Genomic DNA, 24,081 nt, shown 5'->3' on the forward strand with positions numbered 1-24,081 from the left:
CCCTGTGGCACCCCATATGTTAGGGGCCTAGGGGTCAATCTCTGCCCTCCGACTAACACCGACTGCGACCTGTCCGAGAGGTAAGAGGAGAACCACCGTAAAACAGTGCCTCCCACCCCCACCTCCCGCAGTCGTCACAGAAGGATACCATGGTCGATGGTATCGAAAGCCGCAGAGAGGTCAAGGAGTACCAGGATGGAGGCGTGGCCTCCATCCCTGTCTCTCCAGAGATCATCGGTCAATGCGACCAAAGCGATTTCTGTGCTGTAGCCAGGCCTGAAGCCAGACTGGAATGGATCCCCCGCTCCCTAGTCAGACAGCTCCACCTGGCCTCTTCTCTGAATCTCGCCATTCTCCTGCCTCCCCTCAAGTGGCAGGAGGCCCTATGGGACAACAGGACAGCCCATTTTTCCCATGGCGTGGCATACGCTTGCTACCTCTGCTTGTCTGCTTGCAAGCAGCGATCTTCTCTCCCATCATCGTGCCACTCGCCCTCACTTCCCTGAATGCAGAGTTGAGGCTGTGCGCTTCCTTGCCAGGCTGGACCCCGGCAAAGAGCCATGTAGCTGACAGCCACTCAATGCCCCACGTAGCATCACTCAGATGCCAGTGGGTACATAGCTGCCAGCTGAGCTTTGTCTTAGGCTGGCTGGTTGGAGCAGCTCTGCAGCCACAGCCCCCATGCTGCAGCCGAAAGAGAAGGTGCCATGCAAAAAGATCCTTACGTTGGAATCTATGAATTGGCAGGTCAAGGCAGTGGAGTACATGAATCAGGGGGCTGCTATCCTGAAAGTGGGCAAGATCAAAAAGGAGCTGTGGAAGGGCCTCAGAAAGCCTTCCACAGAAGTTGTCAGAGCCAACATTGGTGATTCACAGTGAGCACAACTTTAGTCGGGACATTCAAGTTGCCACTGCAGGGTCAGCCGCCTGGCACAAAACCTCACAGTTTTTCTCCTCTTCAGCATCATCCTCTCTGTGTCAGGTTTCCGAAAGATGTCCTAATTAACTTACGAGCCTCGAGCCAAGTTTCGAATGAAATCCAGTCATTTATTAGGAACACCATCTCGGTAATACCCACGTGGAGTCAGATCTGACATCAGTTAAATTATGATAGAACTTTACCCCTGTTTCTCCCCGCCCCTCAGTCTGTGTCATAAATCACATTTGCCAATGATGTGCTGTAGCAGGTTGTAAAATTTTGTGCCTCACAAGCTGCTGTAGTAATCTGGGATCCGACTCTAGCCGAAGGTATGTGTGGAATTCTCTCCCCCCTTTCCTCCAATGTCAACTTGATAACAGAGATGGAAATGCTTTATAAGTTGACACCCTGCTCAAGCAGCAGTAAGGTCTGTGGGAATCATTCCTGCCCCAGCACAGTGAACTCTGGAAGGCTGGATGAAGTTCTCAAACTGAGCAAGGAAGTACTGTGAAGCCAGGCCCTTCATACCCGCATCCAGCCCACTGGAATTTGCTGCACCTGGGTAGGAATGATTCCTGCAGACCCCACCACTGCTTTCAGTGGAAGCTTTCAAAAAGAGATTGAACTGCCATCTGTCAGAAATGGTGTAGGGCCTCCTGCTTGGCAGGAGGTTGGACTAGATGACCTACAAGGTCCCTTCTGACTCTGTTAATCTGTGATGAAGCTCCCAGAACCTCTGAAGGCAACTTCTGTTCTTTTGGTTGATTGCTCTTAATACCAGAAAATTTCTCCTTATTTCCAATTTGAATGTATCCTTGATCAGTTTCCATCTATTATTCCTTTTCTGGCTTTTGGGTGATTTGTAAAATAGCTTAACTCCCTACTCTCTGTGGCAGCCCCTGATATATTGGAAGGCTGCTATCATGTCTCGCCTGGTCCTTCTCTTCACTAGAGAACTAGCCATGCCCAGTTCTTTCCACCGTTCATTGACCATTTTTTGTGATGAGCCACAAAGGTCAGTGCTGTCCCCTTTCCTATTCAACATCTCCATAAGACTCCAGAGTAAGCTCATCCATTTCCATGTGGTGAGTTATCCTCAATATGGTGACAAAATCTAATTGCACATCTTTGCTTCTGGTAAATTAAGTGCATATTCTGTCCTGCTATTGGGAAGCTTTGAGTATTTGAATGCTTAAAAACAGGCTTCTGATGAACCTCAGCAAGATTTGGGTTTTGTGGGACTCTGGTTCTAGGATTACTCCATCTATGGTGCTAGTTGCAGTTTGCAATGCCCCAAACAGATCCTGTGCACAATCTGGAGATGCTCCTAGATTCATAACTCCTGCTTGAGAATCAAGGAGAAGTTCTTTTTAGGAGTCACAACTTTGCTTATGTGCTAGTTGCACCCGTTCCTGGGTAAAGGATTCTTTGGCCCCTTCTTGGTTGGATTATTGCAAGGTGTTCTGTATAGGCAGTGGTGGGATTCAAATAATTTAACAACCATTTCTCTGTCCCAATGACTGGCTGGGTGGGTTTAGCCATGGTGGGCCACAGGGGGTGGGCATGGCCAGAGTGTGTGACAGGCAGTACTTGGCCTCCTGGATACCCCCCAATGAGCAAAAAAAAAGGCCATGGGGGACCCTCCCTGCAACCCCTCCTGCATCCTGTTTTGGGCCTAGCAGGCCTCCCTGCACTTATCTGGAAGTCAAAACGGGGCATTTGGGAACTGCAGGAAGGGGCAGGGCCAGCCAGGGATTTAATAATTGGTTCACCCAAACTGGTCCAAACTGTCTGAATCCCACCACTGTGTATAGGTCTGCCCTTGAAGAGTATTGATATACTTCACCCAGTATAAAATGCAGTAGCAAGATCAGTTATGATGTTTCTGGTAGACCATATTATGCTTCTGCTTTCTCAGCTGCATTGGTTGGCTTTGGCACTCCTGACCTGGTTATGCTAGCTGGCTTGAGGACCCCAATAGGCAGTTGAAGTCATGAGTTGGTTCTATTATTATTAACATACCTCCATCTGTTAATCTCTTTTCTGTTTTAGTTCTGCTCTTATAATTCCCAGTTCTTTTATTGTGTAATGGTTTTCAGCAAAGATGGTTTTCTCTACTTAGAGGTTTCACTAGATTATTGTACGGTGCCCAGAGTGACTTTGCCTAAGATGGGTGATCATATAAATTGGATCACTCAACCAATATCGTATCCTGTCTTGTGGGTATAACCCAGTGGTAGGATTCAACTTTTTTAACTACTGGTTTTGTAGCCATGGCTTGGTGGGCGTGGCTTGTGGGTGTGGCAGGGGAAGGATACTGTAAAATCTCCATTCCCACCCCACTCCAGGAGAAGGATACTGCAAAATCCTCATTTGCTCCTGATCAGCTGTGACTCGGGAGGCAGAGAATAGATGGGGAGGGGCCAATCAGAGGTGGTATTTACCAGTTCTCTGAACTTCTCAAAATTTCCACTACCAGTTCTCCAGAACGGGTCAGAACCTGCTGAATATCACTTCTGGTATAACCAAGTCAGTCATTGTATCTAAACATTGGTATGATTTCTCACAGTCCCTAGGGCACAGCTGATGCCACCATAGCTCATTAGCACCCATTCTCTCTGAACATACTATGACTCAGGCCAAACTCCATCTCGTGTAGAGATATTCACCATTGACTTTCTATAAGTCAAAAATTCAAAATATCTCATGTTCACACTGGTGTAATGGGACTGGGTGTTTGTTAATATGATTTATTGGGTCAGGGATATTTTTTCTTTGTCTTCACTGTGAGTTCTATTGTCTTGGGGGGGTTGCATTGTGGAAGCTTAACCAATCTCATTGTACATATGTTGTGCACTGACAATAAAGAATTATTATTATTATTGTCCCAAGTCCATCTGCTCTGTGGATTAGCAACAAGAGACAGAGATATTTTTCCCTGTCTGGTGTGTAGACAACATCTATTGCTCATTGGGTAGAACAATTTCTCTTCCTTGCCATTATCAAAAGAACAGTAATTCTTATTTATTCCCTGTGGATTTTCACCCAGCAAAATTTTCCAAGGTAAAAACCTGCTTTTAAAAATATGCTCTGAATTCTGTCAGCGGTGGAGGACTTTACCTGGCCTTGCAAAGAACTAATCCTAGGGCTTGGTGAGACTTGGTTGGCCTTCGTGTCAAAGCTCAGAGACAGGTAAGAGAAAGTATGATGGATGTCATGGTAATTTATTGATTGATAGGTTTTGCAACCTTACCATTAAAATAATGTTAAAAAATAATGTAATAATATAAAATAGGCTAACAGAGTTGAAAGGGACCTTGGAGGTCTTCTATCCTAATCCTGTGCTCAAGCAGGATTACATCCCTGCGACCAATAAGATCACATAGATTAGGCCTCCTCCGTATACCATCGGCCAGCCAGTGTCGGCTGGCAACTACAAGGAGGAGGGCCTTCTCAGTAGTAGCCCCGACCCTTTGGAACGAGCTCCCCGTAGAGATTCGCACCCTCGCCACCGTCCAGGCCTTCCGCACAGCCTTGAAGAACTGGCTCGCCCGTCAGGCCTGGGGACAAGGATAATTCCCCTCCCGAATGATGAATGTATGTTGTTTATTATTTTATTATATGTCTTATCTTAATGTCTGTATCTCCCCTTCCCCGATTTTATGTGAGCCGCCCTGAGTCCCCTCAGGGAAAAGGGCGGCCTACAAATATTAATAAATCTCAAATCTCAATCTCAATCCTATACCATTCCAAATAAGTGACTGTCCAGTCTCTTCTTAAAAGCCTCCTGTGATGGAGCACCCACCACTTCTGGAGGCAAATTGTTCCACTGGTTAATTGTTCTCACTGTCAGAAAATTTCTCCTTAGTTCTAGATTGGGACTCTCTTTGATCATCTAGAAAATGAAATACAGTACATGGTTTAATTTCAGAATAAGATAGATTGGAGGAACTAAAGTGATAAAATACAAATGTGTTAATGGAAAGAGACAGATACATTTGCCTTGAGGCCATCCAGCTGGCAAGGCAGTCTCTATTCCACTACAACTCTGCTGAGATTTCACGTGCTTCCTGCAATTCAGCTTCTGCCCACACCTTGATTTCTGATCTAGGAAGGAAAGTGAGAAGAATGACTGGGCTGCCTCTCCTGCTGCTGCTCTTCTGGCTCCTGCCTCCAGCTACTACTAAGAGGATACAAAGTGTATGTGTGTCGCAAAAACATTTAAAGTTTCAGAATGGATGGGAATATTATAGGCCCAGTGATCTGATTATTGGGGGGAATTTACCCCTAATAGCTTCTGTGCCCTTCAGTCTCCCAGATTTCCAAGGGGACCCATTCCTGGATTTGAATGATAGAACGTAAGTTTCACCTGGAGGGGAAGATTGTTTTCTCTCTGTCTCTCGGTTTCTGTCTCTGTTCCTGCCTCTCTCCCCCCTCTCTCTCCCAGTCTCTCTGTCTGTCTCTCTCTGTTCTGTCTCTGCCTCTCTATGTCTCTGTCTCTCTCTCTCAGTCTCTCCCTGTCTCTCTCTCTGTCTGTCTCTATCTTTCTCTCTGTCTGTCTCTCTCTTTCTCTCTCCAGAGGCTACTTTCAGAAATATTTCTTCTAGTGGTCTTTACATTTTTGTCCCATTTTCAATAAAGAGGCAAAGTCAAGAAATAGGTTAGAATTTCCAGTTTTTTTCCAGAACTGTTTTCCTGAGGAAGATGGCATAAAACTCAAGAAGGACAACATCTAAGAGACTCTGCTAGTCTAATGAAGAAGTTGGCATAATATTAATTTGGACACAAAGTCATAGCTTAAAAAACCAACTCTCCATTTAGGAATCAGCAAAGCTCATGAAAAATGGCCCTTAGGAAGTCTGAGTTGTGGAGACTTCTCTTCAAACCTGTAGAGGCTGCTCCGAGAGAGGAACAAACTGATGAGGGAGGAAGAGGAGCAATTGGGGAGGATTTCAGCCACTGGAGGAAAGTGAAGAAGGGATTGAAAATAGAGGGGTGTTAAATGATCTGGGATATAGACACACAGACTTGTCTCCTTCCTCAGAAATCCACCCAAGTGCAATCAAGGAACATCCTTACAAAAGCCAAGACAACCCAATTGAATTTTGTGACTTACTGCTGCAAGGACAGACACAAAAGTCAAAGCCAACTCTACCAGCTGACAAGATCTTTCCTATAATGTTCCCCAATCTTTTTCTCACTATAGACCCCTACCCAAAAACTACCAGCTCTTCCTGGCCTTGATGTTTGCTGTCATGGAGGTGAATAAGGATCCAGTTCTCCTCCCCAACATCACACTTGGATTCGACTTGCATGACAATCTGAAGATGGAGAGGAACATATTTGCATTCAGCCTCTCCCTGCTCTCCACCCAAGGCCAAATGGTCCCAGGTTATAAATGTAACAGGCAGGACACTCTGCTCTCTGTCATTGGAGGTGACAATCCCAAATCTTCAAGGCAGATGGCCTCCATCTTCAGCATCTACAAGGTCCCACAAGTAAGGAGGCTGACCTGGCTACAGTATGGAGTAATTAAATAGCAGAAACACAGAGAGAGTCTAAGAATGAAAACAAGGGTGTTGTGGGGTATAGGACTTAGATAATCCATGTTCTAGGTGAATTGATTTTTATATTTTATATGTCAAGATAGCCATAGCCATAGCAAAACCACTGAGAGATATACCGTTTCACAGTGCCTTACAGCCCTCTCTAAGTGGTTTACAGAGTCAGCATATTTGGTTCCTCAACAATTTGGGAAGGACACCCAGAAGCCAAAGATGAAAACATGAAGTGAGGGGAAGCGACACATCAGGGATATTTGACTTATATAATCCATGTTATGGAGGAATTGAATTTTATATTTTATATACTAAGAAAAGTATTTATATAACATCAAAGAGATATTGATATAAATCCCAAATGCTGCACTTGCCAAGAGGAATCACATCCTAACTTTTGTGAAAATCTATCATCTTCTTGCACCTTTCAGTGCAATTTATTCTCTATATCAGATTTAGGATTTGTTCCCTTGACTTCTGATCTATCACAACCAGGCAAAACAGATAACTCGTGGCTCTTCCTAAGAAGGGAGGAAGATGAAGCCTGCCACTCATAATAGAATAGAATAACAGAGTTGGAAGGGTCTTTGGAGGTCTTCTAGTCCAACGCCTTGCCTAGGCAGGAAACACTACATCAAATCAGGTTAGCTAACATCTTCTTAAAGACTTCCAGTGTTGGAGCATTCACAACTTCTGGAGGCAAGTTGTTCCACTTATTAATTGTTCTAACTGTTAGAAAATTTCTCCTTAGTTCTAAGTTGCTTCTCCCTTTGATTAGTCCTTCTTTTCATTAAACTGGACATGCTCAGTTCATAATGAGATAGGCTGAGTAGTCCAGGCTAAACTAGACATAATGAGACAGGCTGACTAGTGGGGCAATCAAGCACACAATGGCGACCCCTAAAGTTACCATTAAACGGGACTTTCTCTCTTAAAGAAGATTCTCCCTTTCTCCAGCTCGGTGTTGGCTTTGAGTTATCACAGGGAGAGAGAAGAGTTTATCCTTCCTTTTTCCGGATTAATCCCAGTGAATCTGCTCAGTATGTGGGTTTAATCCAGCTGCTCCTGTACTTCCAGTGGAACTGGGTTGGGCTGGTGGCACCTGAAGATGACAATGGAGAACATTTCATCTCATCTCTGACACCAAGGCTGAAGGAAAGGGAGATCTGCCTAGTTTTCACTGAAATGATTAAATTGGATTTTCGTGGTTTTCGAGGGTTCTCTTATATTTTCAACCTTTTGTCTAAAGCTGAAATAATTATTTTGTTTGATGATTCCAATATCTTTAAAGACATACAGGTGATATTAATGGCATATCAAGAGAGGAGAAATGCACCACTTCTCAAAGTCTGGATCTTTACATCCAATTGGAAAATTATTTCAATAAGCTCTGAATATATATTGCAAGTTATAAAGCCCTTCCATGGGGCTTTGCATTTTAGGGACCACACTGGGGATGTCTCAGAATTCAGCCGTCATCTCATGTCTTTAGACCCTTTGAAATCACAAGGAGATATGTTTCTCCCAGTATGGTGGGAACTGATATTTGACTGCAAGATCCACAAACCAGGAGCGAGATCTCAAACAGGGAGAAAACAATGTACAGGAAAGGAGAATTTACAGAATGTCCCACCTTATGTGTTTGAAACAAGCATGACAGGAGAAAGTTACAATATCTACAATGCCATTTATGCTGTGGCACACACATTGCATGCAATGCATGGATTAGGAGTGCGACCAACAATGATGAGGCTGGGAAAGAGGATCTCAAATGTCCAGTCCTGGCAGGTAATCCCTATATATATTTTTTATCCATTTTGCAGATCTTTAGAGAGGAAGTTTCCAATTTGTATTTCTTCTATTAAATATCTGTATCATATCATATCCCTGCATCAAATCTGCATCAAACCAGATTGGAATAGTAACTTCAATACCAAAACCAAAGTGAATTAAATATAATATTATTTTGAAAAGACATGGGAGGAAGGAGTGAAGAGAAATAAACCAAACCAGTTGTCTATGGGATTCCTGTAGGTGTTCTGACCCAGGCTTCCTTTGAAAGCAAGAAGCAAAGACTTGGTCCCGACAAAACCTCTTTTATTTAGATGGCTGTGAATTCCTTTCATTCACAGCCAGCAAGGCTTAGCAAACAGTCCTTCAGCGGAACGTTTATCCATATGGACCTTATCTCGTTTGGAGAGCTGCCAGATAACTAGTTTCCAAATTCAAGGCAAGGCAAACTTGGCACAGAGTCTCTTATAGTCACAAACAGAAGTTTCCACTCTTGAAACGACAGAATGAATTGTTTCCTGCAAAAGCTCACTCCCTCTTCGCTCCTCTTGTATTTCCTATGGGGGGGGGGGCAATGACCTCCAAGATGTGGCTTTACTCTTTATACTTTATAAACTTTATTGTCATTGTACGTATATACACAGTATACAGATACTCATCTTTCTATACCTTTCAGTGCAGTTTATTCTCTGTACGAGGTTGATGATTTCTTCCTTTGACTTCTGATCTATCACAAGGCAAAATAGGTAGCTGGTGGCTGTTTCTAAGAAGGGAGGAAGATGAAGCCTGCTACTCATAGTATAATAGAATAACAGAGTTGGAAGAGACTTTGGAGGTCTTTTGGTCCAACCCACTGCCTAGGCAGGAAATCCTACACCATTTCAGGTTATCTAACTTCTTCTTAAAAACTTCCAGTGTTGGAGCTTTTCCAAGTTCTAAGTTGCTTCTCTCCTTGATGAGTTTCCACCCCTTGCTTCTTGTTCTACCCTTAGGTTCTTTGGAGAACAGCTTGACTCCCTCTTCTTTGTGGCAGCCCGAGATATCGGAACACTGCTACCATGTCTCCCCTAGTCCTTCTTTTCAGTAAACTAGACATACCCAGTTCCTCCAACCGTTCTTCATATATTTGAGCCTATAATCATCTTTGTGGCTCTTCTCTGCACTCTTTATAGAGTCTTCACATCTTTTTTACATCGTGGTGACCAAAACTGGATGCAGTATTCCAAGTGTGGCCTTACCAAGGCCTTAGAAACTGGTATTAACACTTCACATGATCTTGATTCTTTTCCTCTGTTTATGCAGCCTAGAACTGTGTTGGCTTTTTTGGCAGCTGCGGCACATGGCTGGCTCATATTTAAATGGTTGTCCACTAGGACTCCAAGATCCCTCTCACAGTTACTACTATTGAACAATGTACCATATATACTGTACCTGTGCATTGGGACTGGAAACAATTTCTTGGGAGGAAACAATTCTTTGTGACCACATGGCTGTAACTGGTCTACATCTCAGGAAAGCTTGTAAGGTTGAAAGGCTCAATTACATCTTACACAGCTGTGGTAGCTTCAGTGTCCCATTGTTAACTTGACCAAACACCTCATCCTTCTTTTAATTCTCTATTTCCTTCTTCCTCCCATCTCCTGTGCTCTTCAGTGTTTCTTCACTATGGAGTTTTGGGGTTTTGCTTGCCATTTGTTGTATTGCCATTCTTCTTGTGTGAAAAGCAGATTTTGTAACCTCAGAACATGGAGCAACATTTAAAGAAATTAAACCGACTGTTCTGCATCAAAGGCTAAAATTTGGACCTCTTTGGATAGTGAAATAACAAAGCAGGGCAGGGAATTCCTTCCAAATGGCCCTACTTGTTGGTTATTGTTTCTGCATTCTTTTCTCGACTTTTGGTTAGGGAAAATCATTGGTATTGTATGTTGTGGTGATAGAAATTACTTAATTAACATCTTAGGAAGATATTTACATGAATGAGCTTCAAACAGCTTGACACAATGGTCAGCTATGGAAGATTCCATTCTATACCGTACAATGAGTGTGTCTGCATTTGTGGAGCAGCAGAAGTAGAAGTCCTGGCTGACATCCTATTTAATTGTTGCTTGTATAAGGAGGTGAGAGACACGTACCTTGGTCCATATACCAAATGAATGAACCATTGGCATATCCATATCAAAACAACTTCCCTTATGTGCAGTCAGAATTGGAAAATAACATTTAACACAGCACAGCCCTTAAACAAAATGGTTCAGTTGAGATCTGCATATGTGGGACTGATTGGGGTTGATTGCAGGGGTGACACAGAAATATAATTTTATCATGTTCTATCTATAACGTAAATTATTATATTTGATACCAATCCCATTTTAAATCATATTTGATTCCAATTCCATTTTGAATTGTATTTTATCAAATTCCATTTGATAAAAGCAATACAAAATCCAGATTTTATATTGCTTTTATAAATTGTAGTAATAATTTCTTTCTGGAACTTTGCATTTTTTTTTTTTTTTTCAAATAAAATATTTTATTCAATTTTCACATTCCATTTGCAATCATTTATATACAGGGTATTTACTATAAGAAAAGAAAAAAAAGAAAAAGAAAAAAGGGAATAAAACGAACAAGTAAAAAGGAAACACAACTCATCATTCACAACCCCACCTAACCCTTGCATCCTCCATACACCCCATCTACCCCCTCCAACTTTCCTTTCTCCCTCTAACACTCCCCTCCTACTTCCCTTTCCCCTCAAACCTTCCTTCTCCCCTTACTCCCCAGACACCCTCCTTACATTCCCCTTACTCCTTACATTCCCCTTACTCCTTCCTACTCCTCCCTCTTCCTTCCCTCTACCTCCCTCCTTGGTGTATGCCTTTATTCGAATGTTGTTTGATCTGATAAAAGTAAAATGAACCAAGGAAAAAAAAAATAATAATAATAATAATAAAAAAAAAAGGACCACCGTATATAAATACATTCTTGTTCTTATTAAGACTATGTTAACACCCCCCCACCCCACCCCCCACAATCCCCATCCCTAATCCTCCCGACTTCCCAGGGCCCACACCTGGCATTACCTTCTATCTAAAATATCTTGTATACATATGAATTAAAAAAATAAAAGTAATATATCAAAAAAAAAAAAAAGAAAAGAAAAGCAGAGAAAGAAAAAAAAAAGGGAAAAAAAGAAAAGAGAAAAGAGAAAAAAGAAAAAAAAGAAACCACTCTTTGTGTTGATCTCAGCCCCCCATCTTTATCTATGCTTAAATAATATAAATCATTCTATCTATATTTTATTCTTGTCTCTTACTTCTTTGCTATTTACCCCGACCTTCTGTAGGCTCTCCCGTTCCCTTCCTAAACCTCATGATCCCTTCCAATAAGATTTAAGCAGCGTGATTCATGCCATATATTCAAATATAACTTTACAGACAAGTAATCAAACTTTCTCTTCTAGTAAAATTTAAACAGCGTAAATGATCTTTCTTTACCCCTTTTTCAAACAGTAATTCAAAATAATCTAACCAGATTTCCCCTTCTTAGTAAAGTTAAGCAGCGTAGATCAGATATTACTTTACACAGGAATCAATTTCTATCTTAAGATAATTCCAACCGACTTCCCCTTCTAATAGGATTTAAATAACTTAGTTCATTCCACATGTATTTTACCCTCATCCCCCACTTGTCTGATATTTACCACTATCAAATTTATACTACCATTTGTTTAAAATATAACTCAGAGCGATTTGTAGCATGAATCATTCCACATATTCCAATAATACTTTCAGCAAGAATCAGTTAACCTTCTATTTTAAGGTAGTCGCTTCTAACAAAGTTTAAACAACATAAATCATTCCGCATTCTTTTTACAGTTATCTTAAAATAATCCCAAGCGGCTTCCTGTTCTAATAAGCTTTAAACAACGTAAATTTTGCCCTCTTCCCTTGCTTGTCTGATATTTACCACAAATAACGTAGTTCATTCCACATGCATTTTACCCTCATCTCTTGCTTGTCTAATATTTACCACTATCAAATTTATACTAACGTTTATTTGAAAAGTAACTCAGAACTATTACAACCAACTTTCCCTTCAAATAAAAGTTAAATAGCATGGATCATATTCAAATAATACTTTCAGCAAGAGTCAGTTAACCTTCTATTTTAAAATAGTCCCATCTAACAAAGTTTAAACAACATAGATCATTCCACATTCTTTTAACCACTATCAAATTTATGCTAACGTTACTTTAGAATCTAGCTCAAAGTAGTTTCACCCAGCTTTCCCTTCTGATAAAAATTAGTCCACTTTTTCTACCGGAGAGAGGTCTCAAACCCCCATTCAGTCCTCAACTTTAGGAAGTCTTTTGAAGTATCTAAATTCTCGATCTGCGTTCTTCTGCTTCTCCGAGGGAGGAGGGGCTGCCCCCTCCATCTTGCAGCCGCATGGCCAGCCGTTTGCTTTCTCCTTCCGCTTGTCTCTCCTCTCTTCCAAGCGCGTCAGGAAGTCCCGCCTTCAGAATCCTAGAATAGAAATCTTGAGCCTCCGAAACAGAGTTAAGACGAAATCTTTGATTCTCAAATGTAACCGTGATGCCGGCAGGGGCCTCCCATCTGTATTGAATCTGTTGACTCCTAAGCTCTTTAGTTAAAAAAGTATATTCCCTTCTTGCTTTCAACATGTGGAAAGGTATATCTTTGAAGACAATCACGTCTTGGTCATCAACTCGGAGACTGTTATTATAAAACTTTTGCACAATCGCGTTTCTAGATTCTTTTGTAGAGAAATGTATAATTATGTCCCTCGGGAGCTGTCGCTGTTCCGCTATCAATGAGTTCTGGCGATAGATTTTCCGAATCTGCCAATCAAAGTTAAGTCCCGGGCTTCCCAGCGCATGGCTGAAGGCTTCAGCAAAGGTCTGTTTCAAATTCTCTTGTTCCTTTTCACGGAATCCTCTGACTCTTATTGAAAATGCCTTCCTATCAAAATTTAGCATCATAAGCTGTTCTTCGTTATTTCTAATTTTTTCTTGTAAAATTTGAATATTGGTAGTCAAATTAAAATTAGCCTTCTCCAGACTTTCCAATTTGTTCTCTATTTCAGCAGAGTAATCTGACAGGGCAGACACGGCTGCAAACGTATTCGCCTTCATTTGATTAACTTTAGATTTTAAATCATCATAAAGTTGCAATACAAATTCCTTAAGTTCTTGCTTAAAGGCATTAAAGATTTTAAAGAGATATTCCTGTGTTAAAACTTCTCCAGTAGAGGGCGTAGGAGACAAAGGCTGTGTTTCCAATAAAAATTCTTTACATTCTTTAGACACATTTGTAGCAAGACGCTTCTTTGACTTGGGTGGCATAATAGATAAGCAAGTAAGCAGAGCTTCGCTCCCCTCTATTTCCAAAGAAGAAGAGTTTATTTTGTTAAGGAGCGGTCTGCAAGAAGATAACACCGGCTGAGTACATCAATCATCCACGGAGAGAAATCGCCATTTTAAGGTCTGTTTAGACTGTGGGAAGTTATCATCCAGCCCTCTCCCAGAAAAATGAAATATCCTAGGAAATATTGAAAAGGCAGAATATTTCTCTGGATGTGAAAAGAAACCTGTTTCAAAAGACAGAATAGTTGCCTATAGCTTTCTGCCCATCCCCAGCTAATGGGCCATTAAGATGGCCAGGCTAGCCCACTTTACATAATAAAGACTTCTCCTCACTGCAGGTGTAGGGGGAAGGGATATTACTCAACTGACCACAAGGCAACTGAGAACTCATCACAGCCTAGAGAGTAGCCCCCTGCATGGCACCATGGGAGTCTGACAACCAGTCAGAATACATTTCTTACACAGGAACAGGAAACAGAGAGGTGGGACTGAACAGGGTATAAAAGCCTAGCAAGCCCCTTCCTCAGCCCTTCTCTCTTCTTCTCCATCAACATTGAAACATGTGATCACCTTTTCTGGTCAGGGCTCAAGCCATGTGGCCCTGTCCAACAATAAACCATCTTTCCAAGCAGCCTCCATGTCTCCAGTGTCTTCTTCCCCACTTGGAGCTGAACCCAGAAGGACATTTCTTTCAACAATTGGCGACCCACAGATGGGACTCCAAGTTAGCCTAACTAATGGATATGGCCCAGGTAAGCCTCCCATGCCGGCACAGACCCCATTGAGTCTGAGGGTGGACTTTATCTTGGCCTTAACCATTGGATCTAGGCTTTAAAGGGGTTTTGAGTTTGAGCTCAAAGGCTGCCTGGAAAGAAGGTGAGTACCTTTAAATTTTAATTCTCTAAATGAATGAAAAAGCAAAGGCTCATTGTGTGTAAAGAAAAAGAGGTGCAGGTACTAACTGTTAAAGGGAACAGAGGTCCTCTGCAGATTACCTTTTTGATCTGTGAAACCCTAGCGGAAATTCCCTGGTAGGAAGGGACCGAATACTTCATTAGGGAATTTGAAGTCCTTCCCAGAATCTTTTTTTTTCTGAAAACTTACGGGGCGGTGGTCACCCGGCTAAGCCAAAGTGAGCCCTGCATGTAATGGGTCATGGGAAGCGTTAGCTCGAGGGTGACAGGAAAATCCCTTGGAGATTTCCTAGAAGCCTGGGACGCCAGGCACATGCCTATCTTGGCAGGCATGAAGGCAAGGAAATTGTGTGAGAAATGGGCTTTGCTGAAAGATAATACAGGAAAACTAATTTGGCTACATAAAGGTACTTAAAAGAAAAGGGAAAAATGTTGAGGTTTCTTTTTTCTCTTGTCTGTTTGTCTGTTTGTCTTCTATGTAACCACGTGGTTCGTTTGTTAAGATTTGTGCCTTCCCTAATTTAACAGATTTGTAACTAAGAATGTAGGATGTGAAAACCTAAGAGTTCTGTCTTTCTCCTTTCTTATTTTCTCCTTGTTCTTGTGTAAATGTGTGCTTAAGTCTTTGTGCACCTTCAAAGTAATTGTAACTAAGATGTCTCTGAACCAAAAGACAAGGATTTTAAAGTGTTCAATGAAAGAAAAGAGTAAACTGGCAGAAATTGCCTTCGTTCAGTTTGTTCCTCCCCCCAAAAAAAACCAGAGTACAGAGAAGTATTTTTTTCCTTCCTTCCTTCCCTTTGCCTTAAAGTAACAACCCAGGAAATGTTTTAAGTTCATTTACAGGAAAAGTTTCATCCTTGCTTCTATCCTGTGTTTAAATGATTTTACCTGTTTATTTCCTTCCTGAAGCATGTGAATCCAGACCCCATTTCGCATCTGTGATATCCCCATAATGTTACCAGTTTATCTGTTTAGTAACTGATGATTTTACCATTTTTTAAAAAACTCTGCCTGCAAGCTTTCTACCCCCCCCCAAGCCCCTCCCTTACCCTTAATCCCCCAACAATGCCTTTTCTGTGGGGGAGGGAACCTTGTTTTCATGTTTTTCAGGCCTGGAAGATTTACTCTTCAGGTGAGTATAGATTTTTTTTTTTTCCTTTTGGGGGAAGGAGGAGAGTGTTGCCTTGTGTGTGCATGTATAAGATGAAGGAAATTCCTACTAAAGGTTTGCCTTCAACCTGAGCAAAAACCCTCTGCACATCTATCTGGCCAACCTACTCGAAACCTGGCCCCTAGAAGACAGTTTTGATTTAGATTTTGTAACAAGTTTGCTGATTTTCTGGCCACCATCAGATGAACTGAAGAGAAGTTCTACCTGAGTTTCTTCCCCGAAGTGACTAAGGAGTCCACAGGGATATGTTAGAAATTGTTGCAGCTGTAATAGTTGTCTTTTAAAAGAAAAGTAGAGCTTGAGCCCCACCCAGATGCAAATGATGTGTTAATAAAATATCTATATATCTTGCTCTTTAAAACTATGCCAGCGGTCTGCTGGGAGAGCTAAGAGTTTGGACCTTTAAAACTATGCCAGCGCTCCGCTGGGAGGACCAACCTGGAACCCTGGCCAATTCAAACAATGTGTAGGACAAACATCTCTATACATTGTCTCTATAAATCTTGACCTTTAAAAATATGCCAGCGCTGCTGGGAGTTCAAGATATATAAGAGTTTGGATCTTTAAAAATTAGCCAGCGTGGGCTGGCAGATCCAATTTTAAAACGAACATCCCAGGGAAAGACAGTTATTAACAATCTAGTGCTTAAGGAGATAGAACAACGGGTGTAACTTCGAGCAAAAGTAAGAAATTTAGCAGGTAATGAGGTAAAGCCTAACTGAATGGAAAGACCTAGGTAATTGGACTTGATTACTTTGATGTAATGTCTGTTAAAAAATTCTTAGATGTGCATCTAATAACATATTGAATTGAATTGATGGTGATATGTTTGACCAGCTAAATAAATAAATAAGCTTGGGCTTGAAGCTGTGGGGGAGGGGAGAGTAGTTAGGATTTAAACTGCTCTCTCTGAGTTTCCCCACTGCTTGCAGAATGAGCCACATGTTCCCCAAGTAAAGGAAATTGAAGATTTAAAGGGACAGAACCTCCCCCAGGCCTGGAGGGAAGTTGAGATCCCTTAATAATAGAAAATGGAGCTCATTGGCTTATGCACAGCTCCCTGAAATAATTGTAATAATCGCTTTGTTGAAGAAAGAATGAAATGGGATATTTTTGTATGTGAAATTAATTTACACAAGCAGCCTGATTGCAGTGCAAATGTGAGTGTTGACGGTAAAAGTTGGTATGAATGTACTTTAATTCCTTTCATATAAAGAAACAGTAAGTTGCATGGTTGTTTAATGGTATGTGTGTGTATGTGTTTGAGTGAGCGAGGGATCCATTAAGGGAACTGCGCCTATTTAGGAAAGTAGGTAAATTATGAGGACAGGTTGGGCAGTAGAGAGTAAAGAGAAAGTGATGAAAGAGTGGGAGAGGGGAAGAAAGGAAAAGAGTGAAGGAGACAGAGACAAAGAGGAGAGAGAAAAAGAGTGAGAGAAGGGAGAAAAAGAAAGTGACAGAAGAATGGAAGAGAGGGAAAGAGAAAGTGAAAAGAGGGGAAGAGAGGAAGAGGAAAGAGATATCCCACAGCCTTTATAACACCCCTTATAACACCCCTGTGTTTGTTATAAAAAAAGGAAATCTGGTAAATGGCGTCTTTTGCATGATTTGCGGTCTGTTAATAAAATTATCCAACCCATGGAAGCGCTGCAGTGCGGCCTCCCCAATCCAAATTTGATTCCCCAAGAATGTGATCTCATGACACTTGTCCACTATTTCTCAGACACCCACCCTTTTTGCAGCCCTAATTACAAAAGCCCTTCCGCTCCAGTGGAAGCCTCCATCAACAGCTTTTCCCTATCAAAGACACTAACTGTCTTTGCCGATGGGAGCAAACATCGGGGAGCATGTGCCTGGCAGGAGGATGGTACATGGCACACCCAGCTCACAGAGCCACAAAAATCTGCCACTTTAACCATTTTTTTTCCTCTCTTCTGAGAAATTTGGAGTAAATGGGTGACTTGCTCCTTTACCTTTCACTGTTATCTTTTCATCTATAAAAGTTATGCAATTACATTTCCTTTTCTGCTCTGAATACAATTTTGATTTTTTTTTCTCTTCTGGAAATTTTGAGGTATAAAAAAATGATTTTGAGATATTTTGCTTACATTTGTAAATGTTTTAACATACTTGATGAGAATTTGCTTCCATCTGAATGGAATCTAATATTTTGGAGTGTTGACTCAAAGTACCTCTTTTTTTTTAATTGCATTTTTTAAAGCTGTTTTTCTTCCCTTTCTCTTTTACACCTGAGTGCATTTTTAAAAGCTTGTGAGTCAAGGTGCTCTACCCTATGATATTTTTTTTGTTTGTTTGTTTGCAACACAAGTTGTTGTCCTTTTTGAAAAATTTACTCATCTTACTGCAAAAGTGTTTCAATCATAGAAGCAGTGGGAATGTCATGTTCCATGAAATTTACATTGTCTGCCCTCTGGAATAATGTTTGGATTTCCACATTTGGACAGAATGGGTGAGATTCCACAACGTGAGACTAAAGATATGTCTGTAAAGAACTGTATACTCTTTTCTTCACCTCAGAAACAAAGGACTGCTAGCTCAAACCATAACTCTTGAATTGGCTGCTGGTGATTGCATCCTGATAAAACCTGACATGAGGGGGGGAAAAACTTAGCCAAGTCTGGAACTGACTACCAAGCCTGACTGACCACTCTTATCAGCAAGCTAAGCTTAATGCCACCCAGCAGATATGAAAGAATGGACCCTGAGATGGAGAAGTAAAGACCAAAAGACTTTCTTCCATCCCCAGAAGACAGCTGTAAAGACTATAGGGGAGGGTGAAAATTGATCCTAAAGTTTTCTTTCTTTGCTTCCTTCACAGAAATTCATTGTAAGGTTTCTTTCTTGTCTCATTTATATTGTAATCAGTTTAATGTATTCATGTAAGAATTGTATTTAAGAATGGCTAGTACAGCAATTTTGAACACCTTAGATTTCTGTCTAGTGGGAGGGAAAGTTTGTCCAAAATGTCTGTATTTTCTGTATTGTAGAACCAGCTACACACACACACACAAAGAAAAAAGAGAGAGAGAGAGAGAGAGAGAGAGAGAGAGAGAGAGAGAGAGAGAATAGCCTATTCAGAATTAGATTGAAACTATCTCCTTCACACACAGTTTTTTCCTAGCTTGATTTTTGCCCCAGGCACAAAAGCCTAAACAGATTTCTCCCTTTTAATCCCATTGGGGGAGGGTCAATTCCCCTCAGGCAATTCCCCCAGTTGAAGAGCTAGCAGAGAGGATCTCCAAAGGAAAAAAACAAACCCAAGCCCTCACTGTGACAAAAAAACCCACGCTGCCCAGTAAAACAGGATATGTTGCACTGGTGGTCTCATGAGTAGGAGTCCCCAGGCTCATTCTGTGTAATTTTACAAATACTAGATAACCTGGATTGCACACCATCTGAACTCAATTTGGCCTCACTAAAATAAGAGCCAGGGCAGGTTGAAGAACCATCCCTTTTAAAATGGGCAGCCTGTAACTTAAAGGGAAAGCAAGGCTGTGAATAATTTTTGGGATTTCTGCTTTTTTTAAAAACCTGTCTGAAAGCTCACAGAAAATGATATCTGATACTAATTGGCATGGAAAATTGGATACTGTAAATTTCTTTCCAGAAATTTGTGCCCTGGTTGCTAGACCTTCATGGTTGAAAGCTATCTGGGAGCCACTGAAGAGATCCTCTACTGTCTCTCTCAATGCTTTTTCATCAGAAGAATTAAGTCTCCCTGATCTGACCAATTTTAATCTTTTGTCAAAACATGTGCGTTCCACTCACATGTTTTGAAAAAAAAAAAAGGAGGGATTGTGGGAAGTTATCATCCAGCCCTCTCCCAGAAAAATGAAATATCCTAGGAAATATTGAAAAGGCAGAATATTTCTCTGGATGTGAAAAGAAACCTGTTTCAAAAGACAGAATAGTTGCCTATAGCTTTCTGCCCATCCCCAGCTAATGGGCCATTAAGATGGCCAGGCTAGCCCACTTTACATAATAAAGACTTCTCCTCACTGCAGGTGTAGGGGGAAGGGATATTACTCAACTGACCACAAGGCAACTGAGAACTCATCACAGCCTAGAGAGTAGCCCCCTGCATGGCACCATGGGAGTCTGACAACCAGTCAGAATACATTTCTTACACAGGAACAGGAAACAGAGAGGTGGGACTGAACAGGGTATAAAAGCCTAGCAAGCCCCTTCCTCAGCCCTTCTCTCTTCTTCTCCATCAACATTGAAACATGTGATCACCTTTTCTGGTCAGGGCTCAAGCCATGTGGCCCTGTCCAACAATAAACCATCTTTCCAAGCAGCCTCCATGTCTCCAGTGTCTTCTTCCCCACTTGGAGCTGAACCCAGAAGGACATTTCTTTCAACAAGACAAAGAAGTCTCTAAGACGAATGGTGCTGGTATTTACGATAGTAATGAAAGCATAAATCTCACAGGGGTGGGACCCGCCCGTATCAATTCTAGCTTGAGAAAACTTTATTTTGTCCTGGGGGGGGCTAGCCTGTCTGGGGCTGCCAAAAAAAAAAAAAAGGCAGCTGAGAAGAAATGGCTGGAGATAAACGCTCCGCTTCGGCTGGATCTAATCTCTTTCCACAGCCAAAAAAGAAAAAAGGCTGTGGCTTACGATTAGACCCTAGCCTACGGAGCTATCCTCCCTGCCCCTTTCTTAGCCAAAAAGGGGTGCTATCTATGATCTTAATTAGATATACAGACCAGATCTCTGAGGAGCTCGGTGGAGCCCTCCTCGGCAACAGGCCACGCCCCCAGGAAGTCGAACTTTGCATTTTTATATGGCCCAAAGACTAATCAATGTAGACTCAATGTCAATGTGTACAATGTCATTATTCCTAAATATGTCAATTTCAATACCCTGGGCCAAAGTCAAGATTTAAATATATATAGTTAAACATCACAGAGGTAAAAACCATGCACTGAATTTTGGAATGTGGCATTGGAATCTCTGTCTGTAGATATCATTCTGACAAAACCGTGGTTGATGATGCCAGGATAAAAAATGGCAAATGTAGTTAAAATTTTGTAGTATTCCTCATTGTTCAGAGCTCCACCAATAAAACTAGATTCTCAAACATAAATGCATCGCTTAAAAGAATGACAGAATGATAGAAACCATGATGTCTCATTTGTGACTTTCAACCAATTACTCCAATTTCTGAAAATCTCTTTTCTTTCAGCTTCTTCCTTATTTTAGCCATGTGCAGTTCAACAACAGTGCTGGAGAGGAAGTCTCCTTCTCAGAAAATGGACTGGGGTCTGCTGGTTATGATCTTCTCAACTGGGTTTTCCTCCCCAATCTATCTTTTGTCCCTGTGAAAGTTGGGCAAATAGACCCCAGGGCTCCTTCAGGCCAGGATTTCACTATTAATTCTGACGCAATTGTCTGGGGGGGAAAGGTGAGCTGAAATGTTCCCTAAATTTAACCCCCCCCCAAAAAAAAATCATTGTCTTCCAGGGATGCAAAATATCCTCCTAACTGGAAAACAGGCCTATTGAATCGGGGGGGGGGGGGGATACGCATTTGATGAAAAACTTGCTTTGTGTGTAACTGATTTGTGATAGATCAAAAAGGGTTGAGATCAGGAAGAAGTTCTGCTTGAAACCCAGGATGCAGTTAGAACAGCCAACAGTGGTTTCCATAGACATTCCTATTTTGTTGGACCTCATGATTGTTTTAGAAAATCAATAGCTCAATTCTAGTCATCTCATTGTTCCTATCAGAGGTGGGTTCCTACTGGTTTGGACCAGTTCAGCCGAGTAGGTAGTAACGTGGCCTGCCATGCCCCTGAACCAGTTCTATTGGCCGCGGTGCCATCTTGATTTTTGGTTCTGTGCATTCGCAGAACAATCTTCATTGCAAAAATGTATTTTTTTTCCTTTTCTAACATGGAGAGTGCATTTCACGTGCATGCAAAACTTTTTGCATGCTGAACTGCCAGTAAAGCCAGAAGCAACCCATCCCTGGTTCCTATCCCCCAACTCCTCCCACTTATGACTGCATGACTGTAACTTTGTTGTTTGTATCCTTACAATTTATATTGATATTGATTGTTTCCTGATTGCTTATTTGTACCCTATGACTATCATTAAGTGCTGTACTCTATGATTCTTGATGAATATATCTTGTCTTTTTATGTACACTGAGAGCATATGCACCAAAGACACATTTCTTGTGTGTCCAATCACACTTGGCCAAGAATTCTATTCTATTCACAAGCCTTTTTGCATGCCAAGTCCCAGTTCCAATCTCCAGCACTCATTGGTGGTTTAGAGTGGGATTGACCTTAATCCCCCTAGGAGCTTTTCCTGGTTTCTAGTAGACCCTACATAACAGTAGGTAGAAACAGAAATATACAAATGAATAAATGAAGCATATTTGTCACCGAGGCCAAATATTTCTCTCTTCTCTTTTAGAAAGTGCCCTTTGCCAGGTGTGGCATGAAGAGGTGCCAGGCAGGAGAGAGGAGAAGAGTTCCAGAGGGCAAGCAGGTTTGCTGCTATCAATGTGCCCCTTGTCCAGGAGGGACCATTTCTAATCAGACAGGTAGAACACACTTCAAAAGTAGATCTTCCAGGATCAAGGGAGCCATTCAGTAGAAACAAATATCAATTTTGTTGAATGTCTATGTAGATTCTCAGTCATCCAGGCCATGGTTGTCTCAAACATACTTTTTCAAGAGGCAACTGGAATTTCTGGTTTTTCTTTGAAGATGTGTCACTTCTCATCCAAGAAACTTCTTCAGCTCACAAAGAAAAGCCAGAAAGTCCAGTTGTCTCTTGAAAAAGCACCTTTGGGACCATCATCCAGTCAGAGCTGATGAAGCTTCTTTGATGAGATGCAAAACATTTTGGGGACAACCATTTCTTTTGTCATTTTTGGTATATTCACATTCTTCAAAATATTCACACTTTTCAGCAGAACCTCTGAGTTCATGGATCTAAACTGCCTGCCCATTCACCCCTTCCATTCTTTCCTTCCCCTAAGCAATTTAATGCAGGGTAGTTTTAGGGCATAATTTATGAGTTCCCTGCAGGACTTTCTAATCTTTCTCTTAACAACCCACTGGGAAATCCAGCTACCAATCTTTTGATGAAGAAGAGGACTGTGAATGTCAAACTTTAATTTTCATTATTTCAGGTGTGCTTCCTCTGTCAGCACTATCAGTCTCCCAGGAAATTGATAGAGAAATGGAAGATTAATCTAGCTATCTCTGCCTGCCTTCTCTGCCAAAAAGTTCTGAATGGGTAGATGCAAAAGAGGAAGCAGGGAAGTTGAGCCAAAGAGCTGAAAGCATTTTTGCCTCTGGCTAATGTATCCACAGAGTTACCAGCATTAAGGGATGATTGACCCTTTTTGAGATACCATGTAATATAAAGTGACTATTGATTTCAGATGCAGCTTCCTGTGATCCTTGCCCAGAAGACCAATACCCCAACATGGACAAGGATCATTGCATGGCAAAGAAGATTCACTTCCTCACCTATCAAGATCCCCTGGGATATACTTTAGCTTCCCTCGCACTTTCTCTGTCTATGATCACGCTGGCAGTTCTGGCAATTTTTCTTAAACATCGTGACACACCAATCGTCAAGGCCAACAACCGAGATTTAACTTACATCCTCCTGGTCTCCCTCCTGTTCTGCTTCCTCTGCTCTTTCCTCTTCATTGGTCGGCCCAGGAAGGTCACTTGTATTTTCCGACAAACTGTCTTTGCCATTCTCTTTTCTCTTGCAGTTTCCTCTGTGTTGGCAAAAACTGTCATGGTGGTTCTGGCCTTCATGGCCACCAAGCCAGGGAACAGGGCAAGGAAATTTTTAGGAAAACCACTGACCAACTCCATTGTCTTAGGCTGTCCCCTGATCCAAATAATTCTTTGTGTTACTTGGTTAGTAACCTCTCCCCCATTTTCCAGCTGGGACTTTAACTCCTTGGTAGGAGAGGCCATCTTGGAATGTAATGAAGGTTCTGTTTTAATGTTTTATGCTGTCCTCGCCTACCTGGGTTTCCTGGCCCTCATTAGTTTCACAGTGGCCTTTCTGGCAAGGAAATTGCCTGATAGCTTTAATGAAGCCAAGTTCATAACTTTCAGCATGCTGGTCTTTTGTAGTGTTTGGATCAGCTTTCTCCCCACCTACCTGAGCACCAAAGGGAAGTCCATGGTGGCTGTGGAGATCTTCTCCATTTTGGCATCTGGGGCTGGTCTCTTGGTTTGTATCTTTCTTCCCAAATGCTACATTATTCTACTGAGGCCAGATTTGAATTGTAGAGAAAATATAGTAAGGAACAAGAATGTTTAACTAA

At 41.6% G+C, this 24,081-nt stretch overlaps 1 protein-coding gene across 1 annotated transcript; it reads left to right on the plus strand.

The window, feature by feature from the left end:
- The first annotated feature begins 681 nt into the window (after positions 1-681).
- Positions 682-24,077, plus strand: LOC116506970 (vomeronasal type-2 receptor 26-like). The gene is made up of 5 exons (XM_032214871.1): positions 682-875; positions 6,126-6,417; positions 7,435-8,265; positions 22,242-22,323; positions 23,173-24,077. The coding sequence occupies exons 1-5, from the start codon at positions 682-684 to the stop codon at positions 24,075-24,077; spliced, it is 2,304 nt and encodes a 767-aa protein (XP_032070762.1).
- Positions 24,078-24,081: the final 4 nt, after the last annotated feature.

The sequence above is a fragment of the Thamnophis elegans genome, chromosome 1, assembly GCF_009769535.1.
Source record: "Thamnophis elegans isolate rThaEle1 chromosome 1, rThaEle1.pri, whole genome shotgun sequence".
In the NCBI taxonomy this organism is placed as follows: Eukaryota; Metazoa; Chordata; class Lepidosauria; order Squamata; family Colubridae; genus Thamnophis; species Thamnophis elegans.

Excerpts from the sequence above, each read along its gene's own strand:
- LOC116506970 (XM_032214871.1), top strand. The coding sequence starts at position 682 with ATGCTGCAGCCGAAAGAGAAGGTGCCATGCAAAAAGATCCTTACGTTG. Across the intron at positions 8,266-22,241 it reads CAAATGTCCAGTCCTGGCAG|AGGAGAAGAGTTCCAGAGGG; the intron begins GTAATCCCTATA and ends CAGGCAGGAGAG. Across the intron at positions 22,324-23,172 it reads GACCATTTCTAATCAGACAG|ATGCAGCTTCCTGTGATCCT; the intron begins GTAGAACACACT and ends TATTGATTTCAG.